Here is a 25057-nt window from a genome sequence, read left to right as displayed (position 1 = left end):
TGGTCATTTTTTAATTGAATCCCTTCTTATTACCTTCAGTTCATTCTTCTCCTCGTGGCTCAGCTGGTAAAGAATCTGCCTGCCATGTGGAAGACCTGGGTTTGATCCCTGGGTTGGGAAGATCCCCTGGAGAAGAGAAAGGCTACCCACTCCAGTATTCTGGCCTGGAGAATTCTGTGGACTGTATAGTCCATGGGGTCACAAAGAGTCAGACATGACTGAAGAACTTTCACTTCATTTCATTCTTCTTGTAGCTTCATGTTGTATTTGATCATGGTATACCTCCCTGCTTAAAATCTTTTAATGGTTTCCCATTGATAGTAGGTTCAATATCAATATTGTCCTCCTGGCTAACTGCATCTCTTGCCACTGTCCTCCGGCTCCTTCTCTCTGGCCATGTCAGCTTCTCTGTCTCCTCCACAGTGCCAGGTTTCTTCCTTCTTTGGGGCATTGGCATGCAGTTCCCTCACCTGAAATGTTCTGTCACCCTCTGCCTGGTGGACACCTCTGATCGCTCTGATCTCTTGTTTTCCTTGGTGAAACCTCCCCTGATCACCAGGGTGGAATCTGATCTTACCGTATGTCCTTTTAGCACCTCTCTATGGAGAGCAGTGATCTCTGTTGGCATTAGATCATTAGTTGTTAAATTATCTATTTAATATTTGTCTTCTCTGCTTGAATATTGGCTTCATGTAGATAGAGACATTTTGTATTCACTTCTATATCTGCAGTATCTTGTAAGATAGTACCTTGAATTTAGTAAGAGCTCACTAAATATTCTGGAATAAATAAATGAACAAAAGTAGGATTTGTGGTAAAGATGCACTGCTCTAGACCTCCACTGAAGAAGGTTTAATGTTTGGAGTTGCACGTTAGTCTTGTTATAAAGTGGAAAGCACCCTTAGCATTCTAGATAGAACACGGCGTTAGAACACTTACTTGTTTCAGTAATAAACGCTATAAATTCAGAGGCCTCAAACAGTATTCTTAGTGTTTAAAACTTAGAACCTGGCATGGGAGAAAGAGGAGGTTTTATTTATGCAAATAAAATCCTTACTTACTTTATAGCATGTCTTCCATGCAGAAAGGATTGGAAGCTTCATGGTAGTCCAACACCTCCTAAGTAAACTTGCAATGTATTTACACTTACATTATGTAGCTGCTTGATTAGCTTGTGTATTCATTTCCTCAGATACTCCCACTTGGAGTTGTAAGAAGTCAAAACAAGAGCATATTCCCACTCGCTGTTTTCAAAGCAAGCAATTGGTTCGGTGGCATTTACATCTGGTAGAACAATGAGGGCAGTGTCAGTCTCAGAGAATGAGAGATCCTTGTTACGTTATGTGTTCTTGGATTCAGCATCTCAATCTTGATGGGAAAAGAATTCTGAAGGAAAAAACCCCATGACTGCAGTAATTTTTATAATCATGATAACCAAGTATGGAATTAATTGGGGTTCAAAAAAAGCCAATATAGCCATGTTGAGAAATTCACTTCAGTTTTTAACCACTGTGAAGAGATAGAATCAGTAAACTTTGTTTACCTAAAATGTTTAGCTCTGAGGACAGAGTTTTGCAATCTTTAGTCAATCTATGAAGTTTAGTCGGCCTTTCATTCAGATTTTTAAAGAAGTTGCCATTTAATTACAGCATTAATTTGTTTTTCACTCGTTACAACAAACACTTACTAAGCACTTGCTGTGTGTTAGACATTATCCTATACCCCAGGGATATAGTAGTGAACAAGACAGATAAGAACTCTGCTGCTACAGAATTTATAGGCAGCAAACATGCAAACAATTCAGGGCTATAAAACATTTAACCTAGATAACATGATCTGGCCTGGTGAGGGAAGATGGGTAGTGTGACACCAAACGGATGGTCCAGCAGTTTATCTTGAGGAGATAGCACCTGATCAAAAGCAGTGAAGGCTGGGGAAGGACCCACCATAAGATGATCAGACTGAGCAGCGTTAGCATGTTAGGTAGAAGGAGCAGATGCAAAAAATCACTAGGTATGAATGAGCTTGCTGTGTTTAAAGAGTTGAAAGAAGACTGGTGTGGCTGAGGCTTAGAGAGGGAAGCAGATGGTTTTGGTGGTGAGGTCAAGGGAGTAGGCAGAAAGGGCCCTGTGGGCCCCGGTGGAGTCTGCATATTATTCTACCAGTCATGGGAAGCCAGTGGGAGGCTTTAAGCAGGGGAGTGACACGATCTGATTTGTGTCTTTAAAAGATTGCTGGGATTGCCATAAGAACAATTTAAAGAGGCATTTACTTTAGCTGTTTAGCTCAAAGGTGATGACCAAGCATTGTATGCTTTAATTGTATATGGACAGGCTCTTCTTGTGTATATATACAGACTTTTTTTTTATTTGACTGAATTTAGAATAATCAAGAAAAAGATTACTTAGGGAACATAATGTCATTGGATAGATTCATTAGATAAACAACTCATTTTTATCTTAAAACCATGTATTTAATATTCTTGAAGCGCTTATTGATGTGACTATAAGCTAATTTCTGGAGCTATAAATATGAATATGCCTTTAACCAATTTATGGTCTCGTGGAGGATACCTGTAAGTAAACAAATGCTTACAACATACTATGAAAAGTGTGTTTGGCTGTTATGAATGAAGCAGCTATGAATGTTTCTGTCCGTGCTTTCTGGTGGACATAATATTCATATCTTGTAGGAATGAAATTGCTGAGTCATGGGATAGGCATGTTTAGCTTTGGCAGAGACTTGGGACTTTATTCTGAAATTAGGATTTGTTCTTTAGAAAGATGATTTTGGCGACACTAGTCTTAAAGGTCTAAGTTACTTCAGTTGTGTCTGTCTCTTTGCAAATCCTATGAATGGTAGCCCACCAGACTCCTCTGTCTGTGAAATTTTCCAGGCAAGGATACTAGAGTAGGTTGCCATTTCCTCCTCCAGGGGATCTTCCTGACCCAGGAATTGAACCTGAATCTCTCATGTCTCCTGCATTGGCAGGCGGGATCTTTACCACTAGCGCCACCTGGGAAGCAAGACTAGAGGCAAGTGAAACCAGTTAAGTGCTTGTTACACATACCCAGTTAAGAAATGAGATCTAAATTAAGGTAAGACAGTGAAGATGGGGGAGAAGAATAGAATGGAGACATATTTAGGGAATGGGACACATTGGATTTCAGAGGTGAAGGGGAGATAAGTTGGGAATAAAGATAATTTGTAGGTTTAGGACCTGGATCATTAACAGTCAGAAGTTAGAGAAGAGTTGAGATTTTAGAGGAATAAAATGAAAGTTTCTTTTTGGATACATTGAGTCAGAGTTCCAGGTGAACACGTGGTAACCAGAAATTCAGGTCTAGAATTTAGAAGGGAAGTTAAAGTAAGAACTGGAGATAAAGATTTGGGAGTTAGTATAGTATTTGTCAGTTCTAGAAGGTCTTGTAGGTCTTCATGTGTCTTTGTGTTAGTTGCTTAGTTGTGTCCGACTCTTTGCGACCCCATGAACTGTAGTTCATCAGGCTCCTCTGTCCGTGGGATTCTCCAGGCAAGAATACTGGAGTGAGTTGCCATTTCCTCCTCCAGGGGATCTTCCCGACCCAGGAATCACACCCATGTCTCCTGCATTGGCAGGTGGATTCTTTACCACTGAGCCACCAGGGAAGTCCCACTGAGCTACTAAATACCCTCAAGTGCATTTAGGAAATAACAAAACAATTAAATTAGGAAGAGTTATTCTAGTTTACTGCTGACATAAACAGAGGGCATTAACAAGTATTTGAAAATTAATTTGACCTGGAACTAGAAACTGAATCTAGTTCCATGCCTTCCTTATGGTTGAAGCTCAGAGTTGCAAGAGACTTTTATTCCCATTAGGGCCACTGCTTATTTATCTGACATTTATTTAATCTATTAAATATTCACTAGCATTAAGCTCTACACAGGAGAAGGCAGTGGCAACCCACTCCAGTACTCTTGCCTGGAAAATCCCATGGACAGGGGAACCTGGTGGGCTGCAGTCCATGGGGTCGCTAAGAGTCGGACATGACTGAGTGACTTCACTTTCACTTTTCACTTTCATGCATTGGAGAAGGAAATGGCAACCCACTCCAGTGTTCTTGCCTGGAGAATCCCAGGGACGGGGGAGCCTGGTGGGCTGCCGTCTATGGGGTTGCGCAGAGTTGAACGTGACTGAAGCGACTTAGCAGCAGCAGCAGCAAGCTCTACACCTCCTATCCTTCCATGTCACTGAATGAAAAAATTCACATTCATATTATAACCTCTACTGTTAAGTTTTTAGAGTACAGTCCTTGATTTCCTTTATGGATTTCCTTAGCCTCTCATTTGGATTCTTTGCGTAACGGGAGCTCTTTTAATAGCCTTTTTTAACTGACCGACATCAAGAGTGAGTCATGAGCAATGGGAATGTTTTCTTTACCACCAACATGCCTATTTTTTTACATATATTTTTGGCACATTAAAATCTAGTGGACAAAATGGTTCCATTTTCAAAAGTTTCTGTTTGCTTAGGAAAACTGGATCTGTGTTTTTTCCAGGTATTTGTTCTTTCTATCCTCTGCCCTCTCCTCTATATATTTGTAACAAATACTAAATATTTGTATTAAGTGTCAGTATTTACAAAACTGCCACTTTTTCTGGCTATACCACATAATCAATCATATTGTCAGTTTGCTTTTGTTTTCCTCTCTTTCTAAAAATATAAGGAGATTGTCTCATGACTAGATATATTTATAAGCCTAGCAGGGAGGAAAATTAATAATCTGGAAATCAGATTATTTATGAGTATTCCTCCCTCCCTCTGGGATCCTACCCTGTATTATCCAGTCACTTCTCATGCAACTTACTGACCTTGTTCTCCTGGCTTGTTTTGAGCCCTTGAATAAAGTCCTTCATCTTTCTTAGACTTAATTTACTTATTTAAGAAACTATAATAATGAGGGGGGAGTTTTGTTTTCCTCCAAAGAGGGTATTTAATACAAAAACACTTTTTTTTCCATCTTTAGGTGTTAAAGATTTCAGTCAATGTCAGAAACTAAGAGGGATAATATCAAGAATATCTGATGTATTAAGACCTAATTTTGGTGAAAGTTATTGGGGTAGGGAAGGAAAGTGAACACAGAAGGATTTTAGTATTGCACAGATATAAGTTGGTGCAAAAGTAACTGCTGTTTTGCCTTATTGAACTTTGCCATTTGATATTGGAACACATTCTTAAATAAATGTAGTTAAGTTATACATCATTTTAATGTGCATTTCTTGCTTTATGTTTTTCAATCATGAATTATTACTTGCTGTTTATATGTATTTTAGACTATGGAAATGATATTAGACAAAAAGCACATTTGAGCGATTTTCTTATTTGAATTCAGAATGAGTCATAAAGCAGCAGAGACAACTTGCAACATCAACAACACATTTGGCCCAGAAACTGCTAATGAATGCACAGGGCAGTGGTGGTTCAAGAAGTTTTGCAAGGGAGACAGGAGACTTGAGGATGAGGAGTGCAGTGGCCAGCCATCAGAAGTTGACAGTGAACAGCTGAGAGCATCATTGAAGCTGATCCTCTCACAGCTACATGAGAAGTTGGGCAAGAACTCAGCGTTGACCATCCTGCAGTCCTTTGGCCTTAGAAGCAAATTGAAAAAGTGAAAAAGCTTGATAAGTGAATGCCTGATGAACGGATCCCAAATCAAAAAAATTGTTGTTTTGAAGTGTTCTCTTCTCTTTTGCTACACAACAACAGTGAACCGTTGCTCGATCAGACAGTGATATGCTACGGAAAGTGGACTTTATATAACCAGCGATGACCAGCTCAGTGGTTGGACCGAGAAGAAGCTCCAAAGCACTTCCCAAAGCCAAACTTGCACTAAAAAAAGGTCATGGTCACTGTTTGGTGGTCTACTGCTAGTCTGATCCACTACAGCTTTCTGAATTGTGGCGAAACCATTATGTCTGAGAAGTACACTCAGCAAATTGATGCTGCTAAGCCCCGACTCTGTGTGACCCCATAGACGGCAGCCCACCATGCTCTGCCGTCCCTGGGATTCTCCAGGCAAGAACACTGGAGTGGGTTGCCATTTCCTTCTCCAATGCATGAAAGTGAAAAGTGAAAGTGAAGTCGCTCAGTCGTGTCCGACTCCTAGCGACCCCATGGGCTGTAGCCTACCAGGCTCCTCCATCCATGGGATTTTCCAGGCAAGAGTACTGGAGTGGGTTGCCATTGCCTTCTCCAAGCAAATTGATGAGATGCTCTGAAAATGGCAACGCCTGCAGCCGGCATTGGTCAACAGAAAGGGCCCAGTTCTTTTCCACAACAATGCTTGACTGCACATCACATAACCAATACCTCAAAAGTTGAGTGAATTAAGCTACAAAGTTTTGCCTTATCCACCATATTCACCTGACCTCTGGTCAAGCATCTCAACTACTTTTGGAAGGGAAAATGCTTCCACAACCAGCAGGACACAGAATATGCTTTCCAAGAGTTCATCAAATCCCAAAGCATGGATTTTTTTTTTTTTTTGCATAGGAATAAGCAAACTTATTTCTCGTTGGCAAAAATGTGTTGATTGTAACGGTTCCTATTTTGATTAATAAAGTTCTGAGCCTAGTTATGACAATTTACAACTCAGGGACTGACACTGCAATTATTTTGCACCAACCTATGTAGGTGGTGTTGGTGGTAAAGAACTCTCTGCCAATGCAGGAGACATAAGAGACTCGGGTTTGATCCCTGAGTCGGGAAGATCCCCTGGAGGAGGACATGGCAACCCACTCCAGTATTCTTGCCTGTAGGATCCCATGGACCGAAGAGCCTGGTGGGCTTGGGTCACACAGAGTCAGACATGACTGAGTGACTTGGCACAGCACAGCACACAGCATACGAGATTTTATATGTAGAGTCCTGAATAGTTCTTGTAACCATTCAACACACCTTCATTTTCTAATTTTATTTCTTACAACAGTCCTATGAAGTATGGAGATTCTGGGCTATTGAGTGACCTTAGGTGTACACATAAGGAGACTGAATCCACAATACTGTGTCACTTTGCATGTTGATGCATCACTCTGTAATAGAAAGACATGCATGCTAAATCACTTCAGTCGTGTCCGACTCTTTGCAACCCCATGTACCACAGCGCCCCAGGCTCCTCTGTCCTTGGGATTCTCCAGGCAAGAATACTGGAGCGGGTTGCTGTGTCCTCCTCCAGGGGAGCTAGGGATCGAACTAGGGATCGAACCCGCGTTTCTTACGTGTCCTGCTTTGTCAGGCAGGACCTTTACCACTAGCGCCAACTGAAGAGCCCAATGGAAAGACAGGGCTGGTTTTATATCCAGACTCTGTCAGTTACACTAATTGACTGACTAAAGTTGGATGAGACCCCTCACTTCTCCAAACCTCAGGGTCCTCAAGTCAGGGTCCTCAGAGTCGGACACAACTGAGGGACTAACAGTTAGTGATCTACAGAAGAATTAAATTAATGACTTAGTTGGGAAACTTCAGGCAGCTGCCACCTTCTGCTCCCCCAGAGACTGGTAAAGGAACACTTCACATCTCACCAGGAGATGAAGCACCATGGAACTGTCCGTGGGATTTATGGCGGTCTGGGAAAGCTTCTGGGCTGTGAGGAAGTGTTTCCATTCAGAACAGGCTTCATTCACAGGGAATATTGGGTCACACAGAAGCTCACTACCCCCTGCTGACCTTTTCAGACAGAGATTGGCCAGACTGCACAGAAACAGAATGAATTCCAGAAGGCCAGGGCCCCTGTTAACCTGTGACCTCAGAATACGAGGACCTTGGGCATCTGAGGTCTGAAAGTGTGAGGAAGGAGTTGTGAATTTTGCAGGTTCTATCTGGACACAAAAGCCTGTGTGACGATCTGTGATGTAATTTGGCACATGCTGCAGTGACTATTTTAGTTCAAACCTCCCTCCCCGCTGTAACTCTAATTCCTTGAACTTCTCAAAACAGCATGTGATTTCTTTACTTCGCAAAGTCTTTGACCAAGACATTGAAGCTTTAAGTTACTGCCTTAGGTCCCAAAGTAAATTGGCCTCAGGGATCAAAATAGAAGCCAGGTTAACTCACAACCTCTTCATTAGCATCCTGAGCTTCAAGCAGCAAAGTAGCATGTAAAAGTGAAATTATTTTACTTGAAAAACGTAGTCAGCACACTCCCTTGAATCCACTTAGTTTTTGAATCTGTACTGGAGTGGATTGCCATTTCCTTCACCAGGGGATCTTCCCAACCCAGGGATCGAATCCAAGTCTCCCACACTGCAGGCAAATGGTTTACCCTCTGAGCACCTGGGAAGCCCATCTGCCTCCTTAAAGATTCCTTAAATCCTTAAAGGAAGACAGCAGTGGGCGTTTGCGTCAGAGAAGATCCAGTCTGTTATGGGTTAACACCGGGTGGAAAAGATTCACAGCCAGGAGGATGACCATTTTTTATAGGGATGGAAAACACAACTTCCTGTTTCCCCTCAGAGAGTTCCTGGACTCTATGGGGTGATCTAGGAAACCCCGCGGAGACAGGATGGCGGAAGGGTCTGAGATTTCTGTCAGATAAAACACTGGTCCTTGTTTGTTATTACAGCTCTCTGCATTTTCCTGAGGATGCAGTGTACTCATCATAGAAACCTGACCACATTCTAACATGTGGCTTCAAGTGAAGTCAACTCTTGGGGATCTTGTAATTTTTTTTTTTGAGAGCATATTAATTTGTCAGGTGCATACTCCTCCACCTCTTCTCCCTTCACATTTCTGCTTTTTCCTTAGTTCAGAGGCATGATTTTCTATCCTCTATGAGGTCAGCCTTGATTGGAGTGGTCACAGAAAGACAAAAATGTTCTATGAATGTGAAGTCTCTCCTGAATTTACCATTGGCATAATCTGAGAGGGAGTCCTAGGTAGTGGTGTGCTGATAAATTACCTCTTCAGACTCAAAGCCCCGACTTGTAGCTAGTTTGCCAGTTTCCATGGTGTAGCTGTTTCCACCATGGCCAGATTCACAATACCAACATGATGTCATGGAACATGGGACTGAGGAATGTGTACAATCAGCTCCTGCAAGCGGGACAGGCTGGCTCCAGCACGCTGCTGGCTAGACCTCGATAGGTTTGCGTAATTAGATGGAAGGTGCATGCATTGGCATATGTGGGTCTGGCAGTGGTTTTTCTCCTGGGTTCTCTGCCCAGAAGTGCTACCGCAGATCAGGTGAGTGTAAACTTGCCACATGTGCAGGTGCATCTTTTAGTCCTGGACATCTTTGCTTTTGGAACCCTCTTAATTTGGGTGTTCTTACAGAGGCTGTCCTCCACCCTGGATTCTTTTTGTTCTACACACTCTGCCTGGAGAGTGAAGCGGGTTTAATTGTTGTGACTTGTCCCTGTTGTTCAGTCGCTAAGTAGCGTCTGATTCTTTGCCACCCCACGGAGTGCAGCACGGCAGGCTTCCCTGTCCTTCACCATCTCTTGGACTTTGCTCAAACTCGTGTCCATTGAGTCAGTGATGCCATCCAACCATCTTGTCCTCTGTCATCCCCTTCTCCTCTTGCCTTCAATTTTTTTCAGCATCAGGATCTTTTGTAATGAGTCGACTCTTTACATCAGGTGGCCAAAGTATTGGAGCTTCAGCTCCAGCATCAGTCCTTCCAATGAATATTCAGGGTTGATTTCCTGTAGGATTGACTGGTTTGATCTTGCAGTTCAAGGGACTCTCAAGAGTCTTCTCGAGTACCATAATTTGAAAGCATCAATTCTTCGGCTCTCAACCTTCTTTATGGTCCAACTCTCACATCCGTACATGACTACTGGAAAAACCATAGCTTTGACTGTACAGACCTCTGTTGGCAAAATGATGTCTCTGCTTTTTAATACGCTGTCTGGGTTTTTCATAGCTTTTCTTCCAGGGAGAAAGCATCTTTTAATTTTGTGGCTGCAGTCATAGCTCTTACATATTTCCATCTTAGACCTCCTTACCCAGCTCTTGGATTCTGACTGCCTGTTGGACTGTATACGAAATCCCAACAATACTTCAAATTTTACATTTTTTTTTCTTTCTTGGCCATAGCACACGGCATGCAGGATCTTAGTTCCCCAACCAGGGATCAAACCTACACCCCCTGCAGTGGAAGTGCAGTGTGTTAACCACTGGCCCGCCAGGAAATTGCCAGGTTTTATATTTCTAAAGTGGAATTCAGTGCAGTGCCTCTGCCCCACGGAAGACTAACTTCCCCTTCTCAGTTTCCTTTCTTGTGGGTGGTATCCTTTTCTTTCCAGTCACTTTCAGGTGTTGCCTCTCCGTACAGTCCCTCTTGGTTCTTTCATCCTATTTGCATGTCTCCCCACCATTTTACTTGTGTTTCATTGTAATAGTTTCTCTGTGTCCATTTTCTCTATCATATTGAACATCCTGGGTGTTAGAACTGCATGCTATTTGCCTTTGTATCTCTGCTGTCTTGTACAGTGCCTAACACGTAGTACCATTTACTCAACATGTGGCTGAATAAGTAGATGAATAAATGAGAGATCCATTCTGTACCCTTTGTATGTATATGACATAGAGTTGCCAGACTTAGGAACTAAAAAAGTACAGGATGCCAGGTTAGTTTGGAAATTCGGATAAACAACAAGTAGTTTTTTCAGTATGTGGTTGCTGTTGTTCAGTTGCCAAGTTGTGTCTGCCTCTCTGCATGAGTAGGTCCTAAATACTGCAGGTAACATTTATGTTCACAAAATTATTCAATTATTTATTATTTTTTTCTAAAATTAAAATTTAGCTGGGCATTCTGGCAACCCTAACCTAGCAAAAACAATGTTAGCTGACACCCAGAACAGAAGTTCACGCAACACAGAAGCTCACACTGAGCTCGCCATCACATACCTTAGGGTTTTGTATGGACTCTGCCTTACATCTCTGAATGTCCTGTGTGTAAATAGTTCTCTTTACTCAGATGCACTGGGCTGCTCCATAACGTTGTGCTTTATGCCATTACATACACATAGTTGTCCTTTGCATGGCAAGCATATTTAATCTCTGCTTGTTTAGGCAATGTGGACAAATGATCAGAGTTTGTGAGTCATCTTATGATATTTCTTATGCTGTGGTGGTTTCTTATTGTTTCTGGGCAGTGGTTTCAGGGCATTTGAATAGGGGATATAAAACGGACCTTTGCTGTTCTAAGATGAATGTACAGAGAGGAACATGCTATTAAAGTCCTGTAAAACCTTGGCTCTGGGTTTTAGATTTTCTTAGGGAGTTATGACTGGAAGAGTTCTCACTATTTACATTTCTGCTCGTGCCAGGATGCCCGAGAACTGATGTACTAAAGATTAAGCATGGCTTGGAGAAAGACTTAATACTGTCTCCAGTCTAATGAGGTTGTTTACTTAACACGTTCCCTGTTAAAGTATCAGATGACTAAAGGGTTATTTTGATTGAAGGGATTTTTTTTAAAATTAAAAACACCCAAGTTGTGAACAGTTTATGTTTTAGGAGGCAGAAGAGTCATTTCTCAATGACTGGAAACACAGTTGAAATATGGCACATTTCATCTCTCACATTCTTTCTCCTGTCCCCCTTATGTCAAAATTGGTAATTATAGAAATTCCATGGCTAGGACAGTTGGGCAGGGTTTTAGATATTTACCCCATAGGAGTCAGGCATATTCTCTGAGGAAATGCTGAATTCTAATGGCAGACGGATTGGCCAAAAAACAATCATGAAACATTTTTGTGGCCTCAGTATCGTGATCTTGTCAGTAAAGCGATGGTCTCTGATTAAATCCAGATTGGGCTGTTTCCTGTTAGCGTGCTAACCCAGAGGGCAGGCTCAGTCCTCCATGTCTTGCTCTCTAAGTCTGAGTTATTAAACACTTGTCTGCCAAGACTTTCCTCACTGCCTCTCCCCACCATTCTTTTAAACTAGAATTTGAAGATGTTGAGTTATCACAAACAAAAACAGACCCTAAAGTCTCTTAAAAGGGTCATGTCGCTCTTTAAACATTTTAGCTTTTCCAGTCTACCCATAGATGTAGGATATTTCTGTGTGTTTCAGTTTTGTATAACTTTATTTCAATTCCAGTAACAAGCAGATAATTACAAAAATTTTATTTCATAAAAATGTACTTTATTTGTTCTTGTGTGCATGCTCAGTCGTGTCTGAGTCTTAGCAAACTCTGTAGCCCTCCAGGCTCCTCTGTCCCTGGAGTCTTCCAGGCAAGGATACTGGAGTGGGTTGCCATTTCCTACTCCAGGGGATCTTCCCGACCCAGAGATTGAACTTGTGTCCTCTGCATTGGCGGGCATATTCTTTTACCACTGTGTCACTTGGGAAGCCTGTACTTTATTTGAATATTGGCAAATTAAAGCTCACTTCAAAAATCTGGCCTTCCCCTTGCTAGTGAAGAGATATTAGGGTACTTAGCAAACGTGCAGAAAATAAGATTGAGCAAGTGCTCTGACACTGACATGTATTGTTATTTTTTGTGAGAACGACTTTAGGCATCAGAGAAATTCCTGTACTTCATTTTATGCTATTGCCATTGATGCTCATTTGTTGCAATTAGAGAATAACTCTTAAAATCTAAATATTCAGAATATTCTATTAGCCATTCCGTTAGCTCAGTCATGGTTCTTCCTAATGTACAGATGCAAACACTGAGGAACAGAAACCATTAAAGGCATTTATGGGGATCAGGCATGTGTGTTGAGATTTTCTTCACAGTAGAAGGAGTGAAAGGAAGCGACTGGGTTAATGAGTAACATGAATCCATTTCCAAGGGAGAGCATTGGCTTCCTGCCAAATCTGCTTTCTGGCAGGAAAAGGGACCCACTTCATCAGGGTCTTTGACAAGCATTTTTCTCTGTGTTTGAATTTTTGGCCACATCACTGCTTAGGGAAAAATTAGTTCTCTTAAACAGTTACTACTTTTAATAAAAGATTTAGCTTTAAAGTGGAGTTTGCATTGTAAAATACGTATCATCAAATTATAAAATTTATTGGTAAGGGAACCCTGACATTGTCTGTCACAAGGTAAGGAAGCTTGGTTTAGAATTAGAGCTTGAATATCCGTAGAAACTGAAAAGCCATTCCTTTTATTGTTGTTGTTAACATTTGCCCTTGAGGTGTATTTTTTAACTTCTGCTTTTTAAGTGATAATTATCTTGATCAGATCTTTTGAGGTGACAAAGTAAGAAAACACAAAATATCCCTAAATTTTGGTGGTATTAAGAAAGAGATCAAAGGAATATAGATGTTTGAAGGTAAAAGTTAATTTTATAATGTCTTGGTTTTTTTTTTTTTTAAGTGAAAAGTGGCAAATGTGAATTAAGTTTCAACTGCATCACAGTGACTTAATAAGCTAACATTTTCCAAAATACGTTCATCCTAATGTTCTGCAGGGTGCTCTGAGACCAAAGGGAAATCCATTAGGAGATGTCAGATACCATATCCTTCTTTGGGGTTTCATAGAATGTTAGCATATTAAATACTGTAAGAAATTCTATGGAAAAGAAATATATTGGGCTTTGTTTAACTCCATAGTTCCCAAATTTGAATGCAGGGTGTTTTGTTTTGAAACTAGTATTTTACAGCACACATTTAGGCCAACACTGTACCAAGTAATTAAATATGTAATTAGACATTGAAACCATGTATCTTCTTCATTGATTGTTTCTAGTTAAAGTTAACTGAAGCTCTTGGAAGACAGATGGATATTATCAGGCTTATTCTAAAACTGCTTATAGAGTGATAATGAATAATTATAAGGCCATGATCTGAGTCCATTTGGTAGTTTGGCCTGAGTCAGAGCCCTTTCCTTTGTAAACTAAAAGTATCTTTTGAAAATTAAATAAAGAAATCAAGGCACCCCCCGCATATGCTAGAGTCTTACGATTAATTCCTGCTGGCAGTTAGCCACGATGACATTAAGCTGTTCTAAGCCCTTTCTAAAAGTGATGGCCTTTACTTTGGTTTTGCGGAAAGCAATCTTGCCTGCTAATTTCCTTCCAGCGGTTTAACTTTTGACAGGACAGGTGAAGAAATAGCAAACATGTGACTTTGTAAGCACAATGTCATCATTTAGAGTTTCAGTTCTCTCTTTTTTGCTCCCCTTTAATTGTCACGTGTCTGATTATTTCAATTTAGGAAAATCTGATATAAAACAATCCACACTTAAAATTGAGAGACATTGCCTGGCGATTGTCTGCGTCACTTGGAATGATTCTATGCTTTAGAACAAGTTCCTTTCTATAGGTCATCTTCCACTATGCCTATGAAGGACAGGTTGAACTCTGAAAATTGCATCACTGTATAATTTGTTCAGCACAGATTTATTGTAGAATATAAGGCACACTTGGATTTTTCTTCAGTTTATTTCTCTTCCCCTATACTCAGTTTTAAAGCTTTACAGATTTTTATCACTAATCAGTTTTTAATGTGTTGTGGTTTATGTCTCCAAGGGGCAGTTATACCTACCAATACTATTCACACTCACTTCTTTCTCATGTGGTAGCTACTTTTCACAGGGAAATATTTTCTCTTTGTTGTTGTTGTTCAGTCACCAACTGGTGTCTGACTTTTTGTGACCCCCATGGACCACTGCATGCCAGGCTTCCATGTCCCTCACCATCTCCCAGAGTTTGCCCAAGTTCGTGTCCATTGAATCGGTGGTATTATCCAACCGTCTCATCCTCAGTCACCCTCTTCTCTCTTGACCTCAATCTTTCCCAGCTTCAGGGATTTTCTAGTGAGTCAGCTGTTGACATCAAGTGGCCAAAATGTTGGAGCTTCAGCTTCAGCATCAGTCCTTCCAATGAGCATTCGGGGTTGATTTCCTTTAGGATTGACTGGTTTGATCTCCTTCCTGTCCAAGGGACTCTCAAGAGTCTTCTCCAGCACCACCATTCAAAAGCATCGATTCTTCAGCACTCTGTCTTCTTTATGGTCCAGCTCCCACATCCATACATGACTACTGTACTGTACATTGCTAGTCTCCAAAAGGCAGGGGTCATGCACCTACCTACCCTTTCTATTACTCATCCAAGATTAGCTGAGGCCTGCTTGGTACAACTGCTGCTCAGCCAACTCTGTTGATTAATGATGATATTGAATGTGTTTTGCTTTCCATGGACCAAAGAACAGCAGATCATGGTCAGATTTCCCTAGATGTCTGTGGAGAACATACTCCTCCCATGGCTGATTTTTTTTTTCTCTCCAAACTATCAACATACTGTCATCTGGCTCACACAAATCTAAAAATTTAATAAGCAGCTCTCCAAAGTCAGTAGGATCAGTGCCAGCACCCCATTGTAGGAGCTGTCTTTGAAAATGAGTTTGAAAGCTTAACTGTGGAACAGTGTAAAGGGAATGATTGATAGCATTTGCTAAACTTGATCCCGGAGTCATAAGAAAACATTCTTGACGGAATATGCCAGCAACGTAGTTCTTGATAGGGAAGTGAGCAGAAACAAATGATGAAGTAATCCCTCTGCTTGTGGGATCACAAACAGGTGCCACCCGGGTACCCCAACCCATCCCACGCTACTGCACTCACAGGTGAGAGGAGTGAAGTCAGCCTTTCCTGACTGGTGGGGAAGTTAAATAAGAGCAGGGGAAAGCATGACGGGCCACGCTTCAACCAGTTCAGTGTTCTCACTCTTAGTTTAGGGAGTCGTTTCTCCTGATCATAATCTTGAGTTTATCATACAGGTTGAAGGGGACCAGCTGCCTCCGGGACACACAGTCAGTCAGTATGAGACCTGTAAGATCAGGACCATAAAAGCTGGCACCTTAGAGAAGCTCGTGGAGAACCTGCTGACGGCTTTTGGGGACAATGACTTTACATATATCAGCATCTTCCTGTCGACATACAGAGGCTTTGCCTCCACTAAAGAAGTGCTGGAGCTGCTGCTGGACAGGTAAGAATCTGAAGGGGTGTGCGAGGTGACCGAAATGTCAGGCTGCTTGCAGAGTGAAGGCATGAAGTTCTTTTTCTTTTTTAAAAACTTAATTTTAATTGGAAGATAATTACTTTACCATACTGTGGTGGCCTCTGCCACACATCAGCGTGAATCTGCCACACATCAGCCTGGATCGAGCATAGGCATATGTGTGTCCCTTCTCCCCTGAACCCCCCTCCCACCATGTTCCCCACCCCACCCCTCCAGGCTGTCACAGGGCGCCGGCTTTGGGGGCCCTGCGTCATACATCAGATTTCCACTGGCTCTCTATTTTACATATGGTAATGTATATGTTTCAGTGCTGTTCTCGTAAATCATCCCACCCTCTCCTTCTCCCATTGTGTCCAAAAGTCCTCCCCGATTAGGTAGATAGCAGATGTGAATATTTTAAAAATAGAAGTAATTCATGTATATAGTAAAAAAGTTCAAATGATTCAGAAAATTCTGAAAAAAAAAAGTAAAAAAATAAAACACAAAAATTTCTGTTTACCTAAGTCCCATTCTCAGGCCCATTCTTCCTACGTAATAACTGTAAACTCTTCCTTTGGTATTATTCTCAAGCTTTTCTCGGTGTATATAAATGTATGCTTATATATTTGTATTTATATATGATATTTACATATATTTATAGTATGAATAGAACCACAGTACACAGTGTATTCTGCAGCTTTCTTTTTTTACTTATCTGTATCTTGGAGATTTTGTTTTTACTCAGTAAAGTCTTTAACATATATAAAGAGTTTAGAACAGTGGCTGGGATATTGAAAGCTCAAGAAACATAAGTTATTGTTATTTTAAAGTCAGTACGTGTAGGTAGATACTGTGTTCTTTTTAGCAACTTTACGATATTTATTGGATAGAATGTTCTGTGTGTGTGCCCAATCAGTTGTATCCAACTCTTTGTGATCCCATGGACTGCAGCCACCAGGCTCCTCCATTCTTGGAATCTAACAGGCAGGAATACTGGAGTGGGTTGCCATCTCCTCCTCCAGGACATCTTCCTGACCCAGGGATAGAACCGGAGTCTCCTGCATTGGCAGGTGAATTCTTTACTACTGAGACACCTGGGAAGTCCTATGGATTTAGTTAAGCTCTCTCTAGTTTAGTTTGTTTTTAAGCTTTTGAGCAGTGCTGCAAAGAGTGACTATGAGTATTTATTTCCTAAGTATAAACACTTGTCTGAGAATTTTATAGGATAATTTCACAGAAGAGTGACTGATGGGTCAAAATATATAAGCATTTAAAAACATATATATTTTTCTTTATTTATTTGGCTGCACTGGGTCTTAGTAGGGCTTCCCTGGTGGTCAGATGGTAGAGAATCTACCTGTGATGCAGGAGACTTGGGTTTGATCTCTGGGTTGGGAAGATCCCCTGGAGAAGGGAATGGCAGCCTACTCCAGTATTCTTGCTTGGGAAATCTCATAGACAGAGGAGCCTTATTAAGGCACTCCAGATCTTTAATCTTCATTGCACCATGCAAGATCTTTTTTAGTTGTAGCATGTGAGATCTAGTTCCCTGATACAGATCAAATCCAGGACCCCTGCATTGGCAGCCCGGAGTCTTAGCCACCGGACCATGAGGGAAGTCCCCAAAATATATAAGCACTTTGAAATGTGAACGATGTTGCTAGATTGCCCTTCAGAAAGTTGTGCCAACCACTCTCCTGTCCACAGAGAATGAGTGTCGCTTTGGTTTCCCTGTACTTTGGCCAACTGTGAGTAGTATTTTCATCTTCATCATTGAAACCATCTCTACTGTCATCTGTCTGTTGGAAAGGAGCTCATTGTTTTTATATTTATGTTTCTTAACATTTATGAGTGAGGTTTAGCATGTTTTGAAATATACTTATTGGTCATTTGTGGGTTTTTTTTATGAACTCAATTTTCGTATCTTTTATTTATTTTTATTTTGGATTGTTACCTAATTATTGATCATCTAATTATAACTCTTTGTCTAATAACAAAGTTAGGTTTCTTAAAATGTGTGTGTACATATATACATACATACATACACACACACACACATATATATATATATTTTTTTTTTTGTCCGAGTTGCACAGCATGTGAGATCTTAGTTCTCCAACCAGGGATCATACCCATGCCTCCTGCACTGGCAGCTTGGAGTCTTAACCACTGGACCACTAGGGAGGCCCCCAAATTTTTTGCTTATATTTGTTGGAAATATATTTTTTTCTAATTTGTTCTTTGGTTTTAAAAGTTGTTTATAAACATTCTTCTTACGAAGACATTAAAAAAATTTTTTATGCAGTCATTTATCAGTCTTAAGAAAGGCCTTTAATAATCTAATTCTGTTACAATGTGAATAAGGTATTGATAACAGTGAGTTTTTCTCAAGATATTTTCTTCCTAGATACATATAGAGTGAAATCACTTGGATCAATGGATGTTCTTATGTTCACATTCAGGAACATCCACAAAATGTCTTAACTGGATCAGTGCATAATAAAGCCTAGAGAGCTTTGGACTTTGACATCAGTGGGAAGTTCTGTAGGTTTTTTTACACAGCAGTAATTAAAATATTAAGCATGGTGTATAAACCTGTGGGATTAGTGAGTCATTTCTTTCATAGTCTCATAGTTGTTAGCCTCACACCTATAAATAGAACCTGAAGAATTATATGCATTTTCTTTCCTCTGTTCTGTATTTATAAAGAGGATGCAGTATGCTAACTGTTGGCAGGCAGTATAAGGAAATAGGTCAACACATCAAAAACTCCTACAAGTTTTCTTTGGAACTGGTAACCTCTACTGCTTATGGGGTAACTCCACTGATAATAGACCACAGATGTCTATCGTCCATGAAGGAGTGCACATGAATTCCAGCTGCTCATCATAAATAGTGGACATACACACAGGAACTAGAGTGTTTAGTCTATGACTCATGTACATCCAGCTTTTATGTGATGATTTTTAAAAATCTTCTGTTTGTTTTCCTGTCTTAGTGGGTAGACATTTTTGGATTGTTAAAATATTATGACAATTGTTAAATAACAGAATCAACATGAATTGAAATTACATTTAATTCAAACTATCATTTAAGGTATAACCGAATGAAGAGTTAAGATATATCTTGAACCATTTAGGTGGGCCAAGGCTTGACCTTGAATTTAATCTCATAGTCAGATCTTTTGATTCTGACATGAGTGGAATCAACACGTACTGAAATGTCTTTAAAATACCCTGTGCTCTGCAAGACACCATATGGACGAAGCAGAAATAGGAGACTTGGTAAGTTCTCACCCTTGTGATGAATTTACTGTGAAGTTGCTGGTGTTTAACCTCTAGGGCCCTTCACTGGGAGTACCCTCTTCATAATTGATATTCATAATTTTATATTCTTTTTCATAGAGAAAACCCCTCAAATGACATAAGGTAGCCCTGCAAAACATGAATCCACCCTGACAACTTAATATTTTACCACAAAAGATACTTAGAAAACAAGTAGACAACTGTATAAGATGGTATAAAAATGAAGCTCTAACATGTTCTACAGAAGTTGAGAGAAATATATCCTACTTATTTTGCTTGCTCTGCAGACTTTGGATTTGTCCATATATATATACAAACTTCATGAGTGTTTCTTCCTCACTCTATTTCCTACTCACTCATATCCTATGGCCAAATGTTAATCTCTGATTTTAACCAAAATGCAGATTCTGCGAGACATTGGGATCTTAAATTGGTTGTTGGGGATTTTAATGTCTGTAATTTGGAGGTAAGCAACTAAGTTGCATATGTTTACCTTTTCTGAAGATAAGCTGAATAAACTGTTTTCTTATTAGTAAATTGTGGTCAACTTGTTTATGGGTCTCTGATGTTCTGCTTTGTTTTTTTAAAAATGATTTCTCCTGGATTCTTAATAGCAGATTACTTATCCTTTGTGAAATTAACACTGAGAAGTTATTATAGGATGTGCTAATCCTAACCAGTCCAGAATAGATTGAAGGCAGATGCTGCGGTATTTATTTCCCTCCAGAGAAAAGCGTATTTGAAACCAAACTGATTTTTCTTAAGACTTCCAATCATGTGACTTTTATCATATGGAACTGTTTGCTTTCTGTGATTTAAAAATACTTGTGGTAGTTGTTTTGTTTCATTCTACTAATACGAGGCTTTGTGATTGACCAGTGGACAGTGGTTTGCAGTCATATATGGCTAATTCCTTGTGTGTGCCTTATCGCTTCCTTGGGGGTGATCAGCAGTTAACAAGAAATCCTGTTTTCTGTGCTTCTCACACAGAAGAGTGGCTAAGAGTCAATTCTAAGGCTCATTGGCTTCCTTTTAACCTAAGAAAGTTTTTGAGTGTGGTTTAGCTGTTTGTGTTTGGGCTCTGTGGCTCAGATGGTAAAGATTCTTCTTTCAGTGCAGGAGACATGGGTTCAGTTCCTGGGTTGGGAAGATCCCCTAGAGGAGGAAATGGCAACCCACTCCAGTATTCTTGCCTGGAGAATCCCATGGACAGAGGAGCCTGGTGGGCTACAGTCCGTGGGGTCACAAAGAGTTGCACATGACTGAGCGACTAACACATTTACTTTCACTTCAACTTTAAACATACATTTCACTTAAAAATATGTTTTCTTCCCACCATACCATTAAAAAAAAGTAAGTTAAATACTACTGAAAACACCTAACTTCAAATTTAGGGAGAAACCTACTTCAGATAGTGATCCTCACTGAGAACCATGAAATGTCTATACAAACATCTAGATTTTTCTTCAAACAGCTATCGCATTTGCTACTTTTAGGTTCTTTCTTGGTCATTCTTTCTTTCTCTGATATCAGAAATGAGCAGACTGCTAAGGACAAGAGAAATGGGGTGAATTAGGTCTCCAGAAACTTTTGCTAAGCCACTAATGGCACTCAGGTCACAGTTTGAAAAGGATTGAGTGATAATCTGAATTGCCCCTTCATTTTGAGTGAATTCTCCCAGTGGGGGACTTCTGGAGGATAAAGGTTGAATGGCTTCAACCTTTGAATGGCCATCCCATAACACTATGCTTTTAAGACCAATCTGACTTGGGTTTGCTGGCTTAGGTCACCAGAGAGGAGACTAATTCAGTGGGTCTTTGAACTTATTTCTTCTTCCCATGTTTGATTGCCATGCATTTTCAGACTTTATCTTATTTAGTTCATTGATCGTTACCTGCATGTATATAATGAGAAAATTGAGGCTCAGAAACTTTCAGTCACCAAGAAGCAGAGCTGGAATAAAAACCTATCTCTTTCTGACTTGGAAGCTCTTTCCAAACATACCAGATCACATTATATGTCATTTGAAAATGTTAATGTCATTTCTAAAGAAAGGGATGATTTGGGTATCCAGCTCATATCCTTTTCTCTATTATCTCAGTTGATTTTCCTTAGAGATTTTGCATTTCCTGAGGGATACTTCCTTGACACAGTTGTGAGCAGCTCAGTTGAATATCCATGCTCCTTTTCATTCATCCACTGAAATGAGATTTATCAGGTGTTTTAATATCTACCCTGTACTGTGCAAGGAACTGTGCATATAATGGTAAACAAACCAGTCACGACTCCTGTCTTCTTCATGCTTAATGGCTGAGAGTAACTTAAATAAGCATACACATAAATGTGTATAATTAAATTAAAATTGATACAGTCCTTGGGAGGTAAGAGCTAGGTTCTGTGACAGAGACAGTAAGAGAGGATGGAATGAGAGAGGAGGGTATTATCAAAACAAAACTGGATGTTGGCCGGTGATATTTTGTTGTTAGATAGGTCATGGGCTGTCAAGGTCCCTACTGATAGGGACCATGTATCTGGAGTATTTCTGTTCGATGTACTCAGCCAAACCCCCTGACCTGAATCTTAACTACTCCCCAAAGAGAACTCTTCTTGGAGGGTAGGAGTATAGCAAGTGCAGTAGCTCAGGAAGACTTATGCAAATATATCACTACGATGGTGACAGTAATCTTAAATCCATACTTTATGACACATGGAGTAGTCACACCTTCCTGTGTAAAAGCTGATGCACCAACAACCAGCAGGAATGGAGCTGCCCAACCAATGAAACCAGTTCCTCCACAGCAGAAAGAAAGCGATCAAATATAAGACTTGAAAACATTTGATTTGTTTCTGTAGATTTCATCAGAAGTGCCACCAAATAGGTTTCCCTTTCATTTCTTTTCATGCTATATGGTACCACTTACATGTGGAATCTAAAATGAACCTGTATGCAAAACAGAAACTTACTCAAGGACATAGAGATCAGACTGTGGCTGCCAAGAGGGAGGAAGAGGGATCCAGTGGGAGTTTGGGGCTGGTAGATGCAAACTATTACCTTTAGAATGGATAGACAGCAAGGTCCCACTGTATAGCACAGGGAACTGTATCCAGTCTCCTGGGCTTAACGATAAAGTGGAAAAGAATATTAAAAAAAAAAGTGTATATGTGTAAAACTGCGTCACTTTGCCTTACAGCAGAGACTGGCACAGCGTTGTAAATCAACTATACTTCAGTTAAAAAAATAGACTATTTTCAGAGAAGGTTTAGGTTCACCACAGAATTAAGTGGGAAAGTGCAGAGCTTTCCCATATATCTTTTGCACCCATACGTGCCCCTACTATCGACATTCTCCACCAGAATGGTATACTTACTACAATCACTGACATATTGTGTGTGCTTAGTTGTTCAGTCGTGTCCGACTCTTTGCAACACCATGGACTATAGCCCGCCAGGATCCTCTGTCCATGGGGATTCTCCAGGCAAGATTACTGGGGTGGGTGGCCATGCCCTCCTCCAAGGGATCTTCCCAACCCAGGGATCGAATCCAGGTCTCCCACACTGCAGGGGGATTCTTTGCCATCTGAGCCACCAGGGAAGCCCCACTGACACATTTATTATCACCCAAGTCCATAGTTTACATTAGAATTCACTCTTGGTGTTGTACATTTTATGGATTTGGACAAATGTATAATGATACGTATCCATCACTACATGGTATCATACAGAATAGTTTTGCTGCCTTAAAAAATCCTCTGTGGTCTGTCTGTTCATCGTTTCCCCCCCCCACCCCAATCCCTGTCAATCACTGATCTTTTTACTATCTCTGTATGTGTGTATGTATGTGTATGTGCTCAGTCGTGTCCAACTCTTTGCGACTCCATGGACTGTCCATGTGACCCCAGTCTCCTCTGTCCATGGAAATTTGCAGGCAAGGATACTGGAGCGAGTTGCCGTTGCCTTCTCCAGGGGCTCTTCCTGACCCAGGGCTCAAACCTGCATCTCTTATACATCCCGCATTGGCAGGCAAGTTCTTTACCACTAGTGCCACCTGTAGTTTTTGCCCTTTTCAGAATGTTGTATTGTTGGACTCATACAGTGTGTAGCCTTTTCAGATTTGCTTCTTTCACTTAGTAGCACACAAGTAAGGGTTCTTTATGTTTTTTCATAGCTTGATAGCTCATTTCTTTTTAGTGCTGAATAACATTCCACTATCTGATTGGACCTGTAGTTTAATTACCCACTCCCTGATGCTGGGAAAGAGTGAAGGCAGGAAGAGAAGGGAGCAATAGAGAACGACATGATTGGATGGCATTGTTGACCCAGTGGACCTAAATTTGAGCAAACTCCGGGAGATAGTGAAGGACAGGGAAGCCTAGCGTGCTGCAGTCCATGGGGTCGCAAAGATTTGGACATGGCTGAGTGACTGAACAGCAGCAACACTTACTAAAGAACATCTTGGTTGCATCTAAGTTTTGGCAATTATGAGTAAAGGTACTATAAACATCCGTGTGCAGGCTTTTGTGTAGGCATAAGTTTTCAGCTCCTTTCGGTAAATACCAGGGAGCAAGAATTTTGGATCATGGGGGAAAAGTATATTTAGCTTTGTAAGAAACTATTAAACTGTTTCCTAGAGTTTCTACACCATTTTGTAGTCTCTTGAGCAGTGAATGGGAATTCCTGTTCCTCCACATCCTTGAGAGCATTCACTGTTGTCAGTGTTTTGGATTTTGGCCATTCTAATAGGTGTGTAATGGCATCTCATTGCAGTTTTAATTTGTAGTTCCCTAATGGCAAATTATAGTGAATATTTTTTCATATTTAGACTTGTCATCTGTGTATCTTCTTTGGTAAGATACAAGATTCTTTTGTATATTCTTTGTCTTTTCAGGTCTTTTGCCCATTTTTTAAAATTCTGTTGTTTGTTTTCTTATTGTTGAATTTTAAGAGTTCTTTGTGTATTTTGAATAACGGTACTTTACCAGAGGGGGCTTTTGCAAATATTTTCTTTTAAGTCTGTGGCTTGTCTTCTCATTCTCTTCATACCGTCTTTTGCAGAGCAGAGGTTTTTAATTTTAATGAAGTCTAGTTTATAAAATTTTTTTCATGATTTGTGACTTTGGTCTTATATCTGAAAGATCATTATCATACCCCAGGTCATCTAGGTTTTCTCATATGTTTTTTTTTCCTAGAAGTTTAATAGTTTTATGTTTTACATTTAGGTCTATGATCTATTTTGAGTTAATTTTTTGAAATGTGTAAGGTGTTCGTCTAGATCCATTGTTTTGCACATCAGTGTCTAGTTGTTCCATCACCCATCATTTTCTGAAGAGACTACCTTTGCTCCACTGTGTTGCCTTAGCTCTTCTGTCAAAGATCAATTGGCTGTATTTGTACAAGTCTATTTCTGAACTTTATTCAGTTGATCTATTTGTCTATGTTTTCATTAATACCCCACTGTCTTGATTACTATAGCATTATAGCAAGTCTTGAAGTCAGATAGCATCAGCCCTCTGACTTTGTTCTTCTTCAGTATTGAGTTGGCTATTCTGTAGTTCTTTTGCATCTCCGTATAAACTTTAGAATCAGTTTGTCAAAATCCACAAAATAACTTGCTGGGAGTTTGATGGTGATTGCACTGAACCTACAGATTGAGTTGGGAAGAACCATCTTGACAGTATTGCGTCTTCCTATGAACATGGAATCTCTCTCCCATTATGTAGTAGTTCTTTGATATCTTTCATCAGAGTTTCATAGTTTTCCTTATATAGACCATGTATATATATTTTGATTTTATACCTAAGTATTTTAATTTT

The 25057-nt window shown here is 40.3% G+C and overlaps 1 protein-coding gene across 5 annotated transcripts in view; it reads left to right on the top strand.

Moving 5' to 3' along the window:
- RGL1 (ral guanine nucleotide dissociation stimulator like 1) overlaps positions 1-25057 on the top strand; it is a 166990-nt gene that overhangs the window by 63625 nt on the left and 78308 nt on the right. For 3 of the 5 annotated variants that reach the window (XM_043484577.1, XM_043484578.1, XM_043484582.1), the window contains exon 3: positions 15722-15930. The exons of the other annotated variants lie outside the window; for them this stretch is intronic. In XM_043484577.1, coding sequence (XP_043340512.1) covers positions 15722-15930 — 209 coding nt within the window. The remainder of the gene's footprint in view (positions 1-15721; positions 15931-25057) is intronic. 5 annotated transcript variants of the gene reach the window in all.

Source organism: Cervus canadensis, chromosome 13 (genome assembly GCF_019320065.1).
Source record: "Cervus canadensis isolate Bull #8, Minnesota chromosome 13, ASM1932006v1, whole genome shotgun sequence".
In the NCBI taxonomy this organism is placed as follows: domain Eukaryota; kingdom Metazoa; phylum Chordata; class Mammalia; order Artiodactyla; family Cervidae; genus Cervus; species Cervus canadensis.
This window is presented reverse-complemented; position numbering and strand designations above follow the sequence as displayed.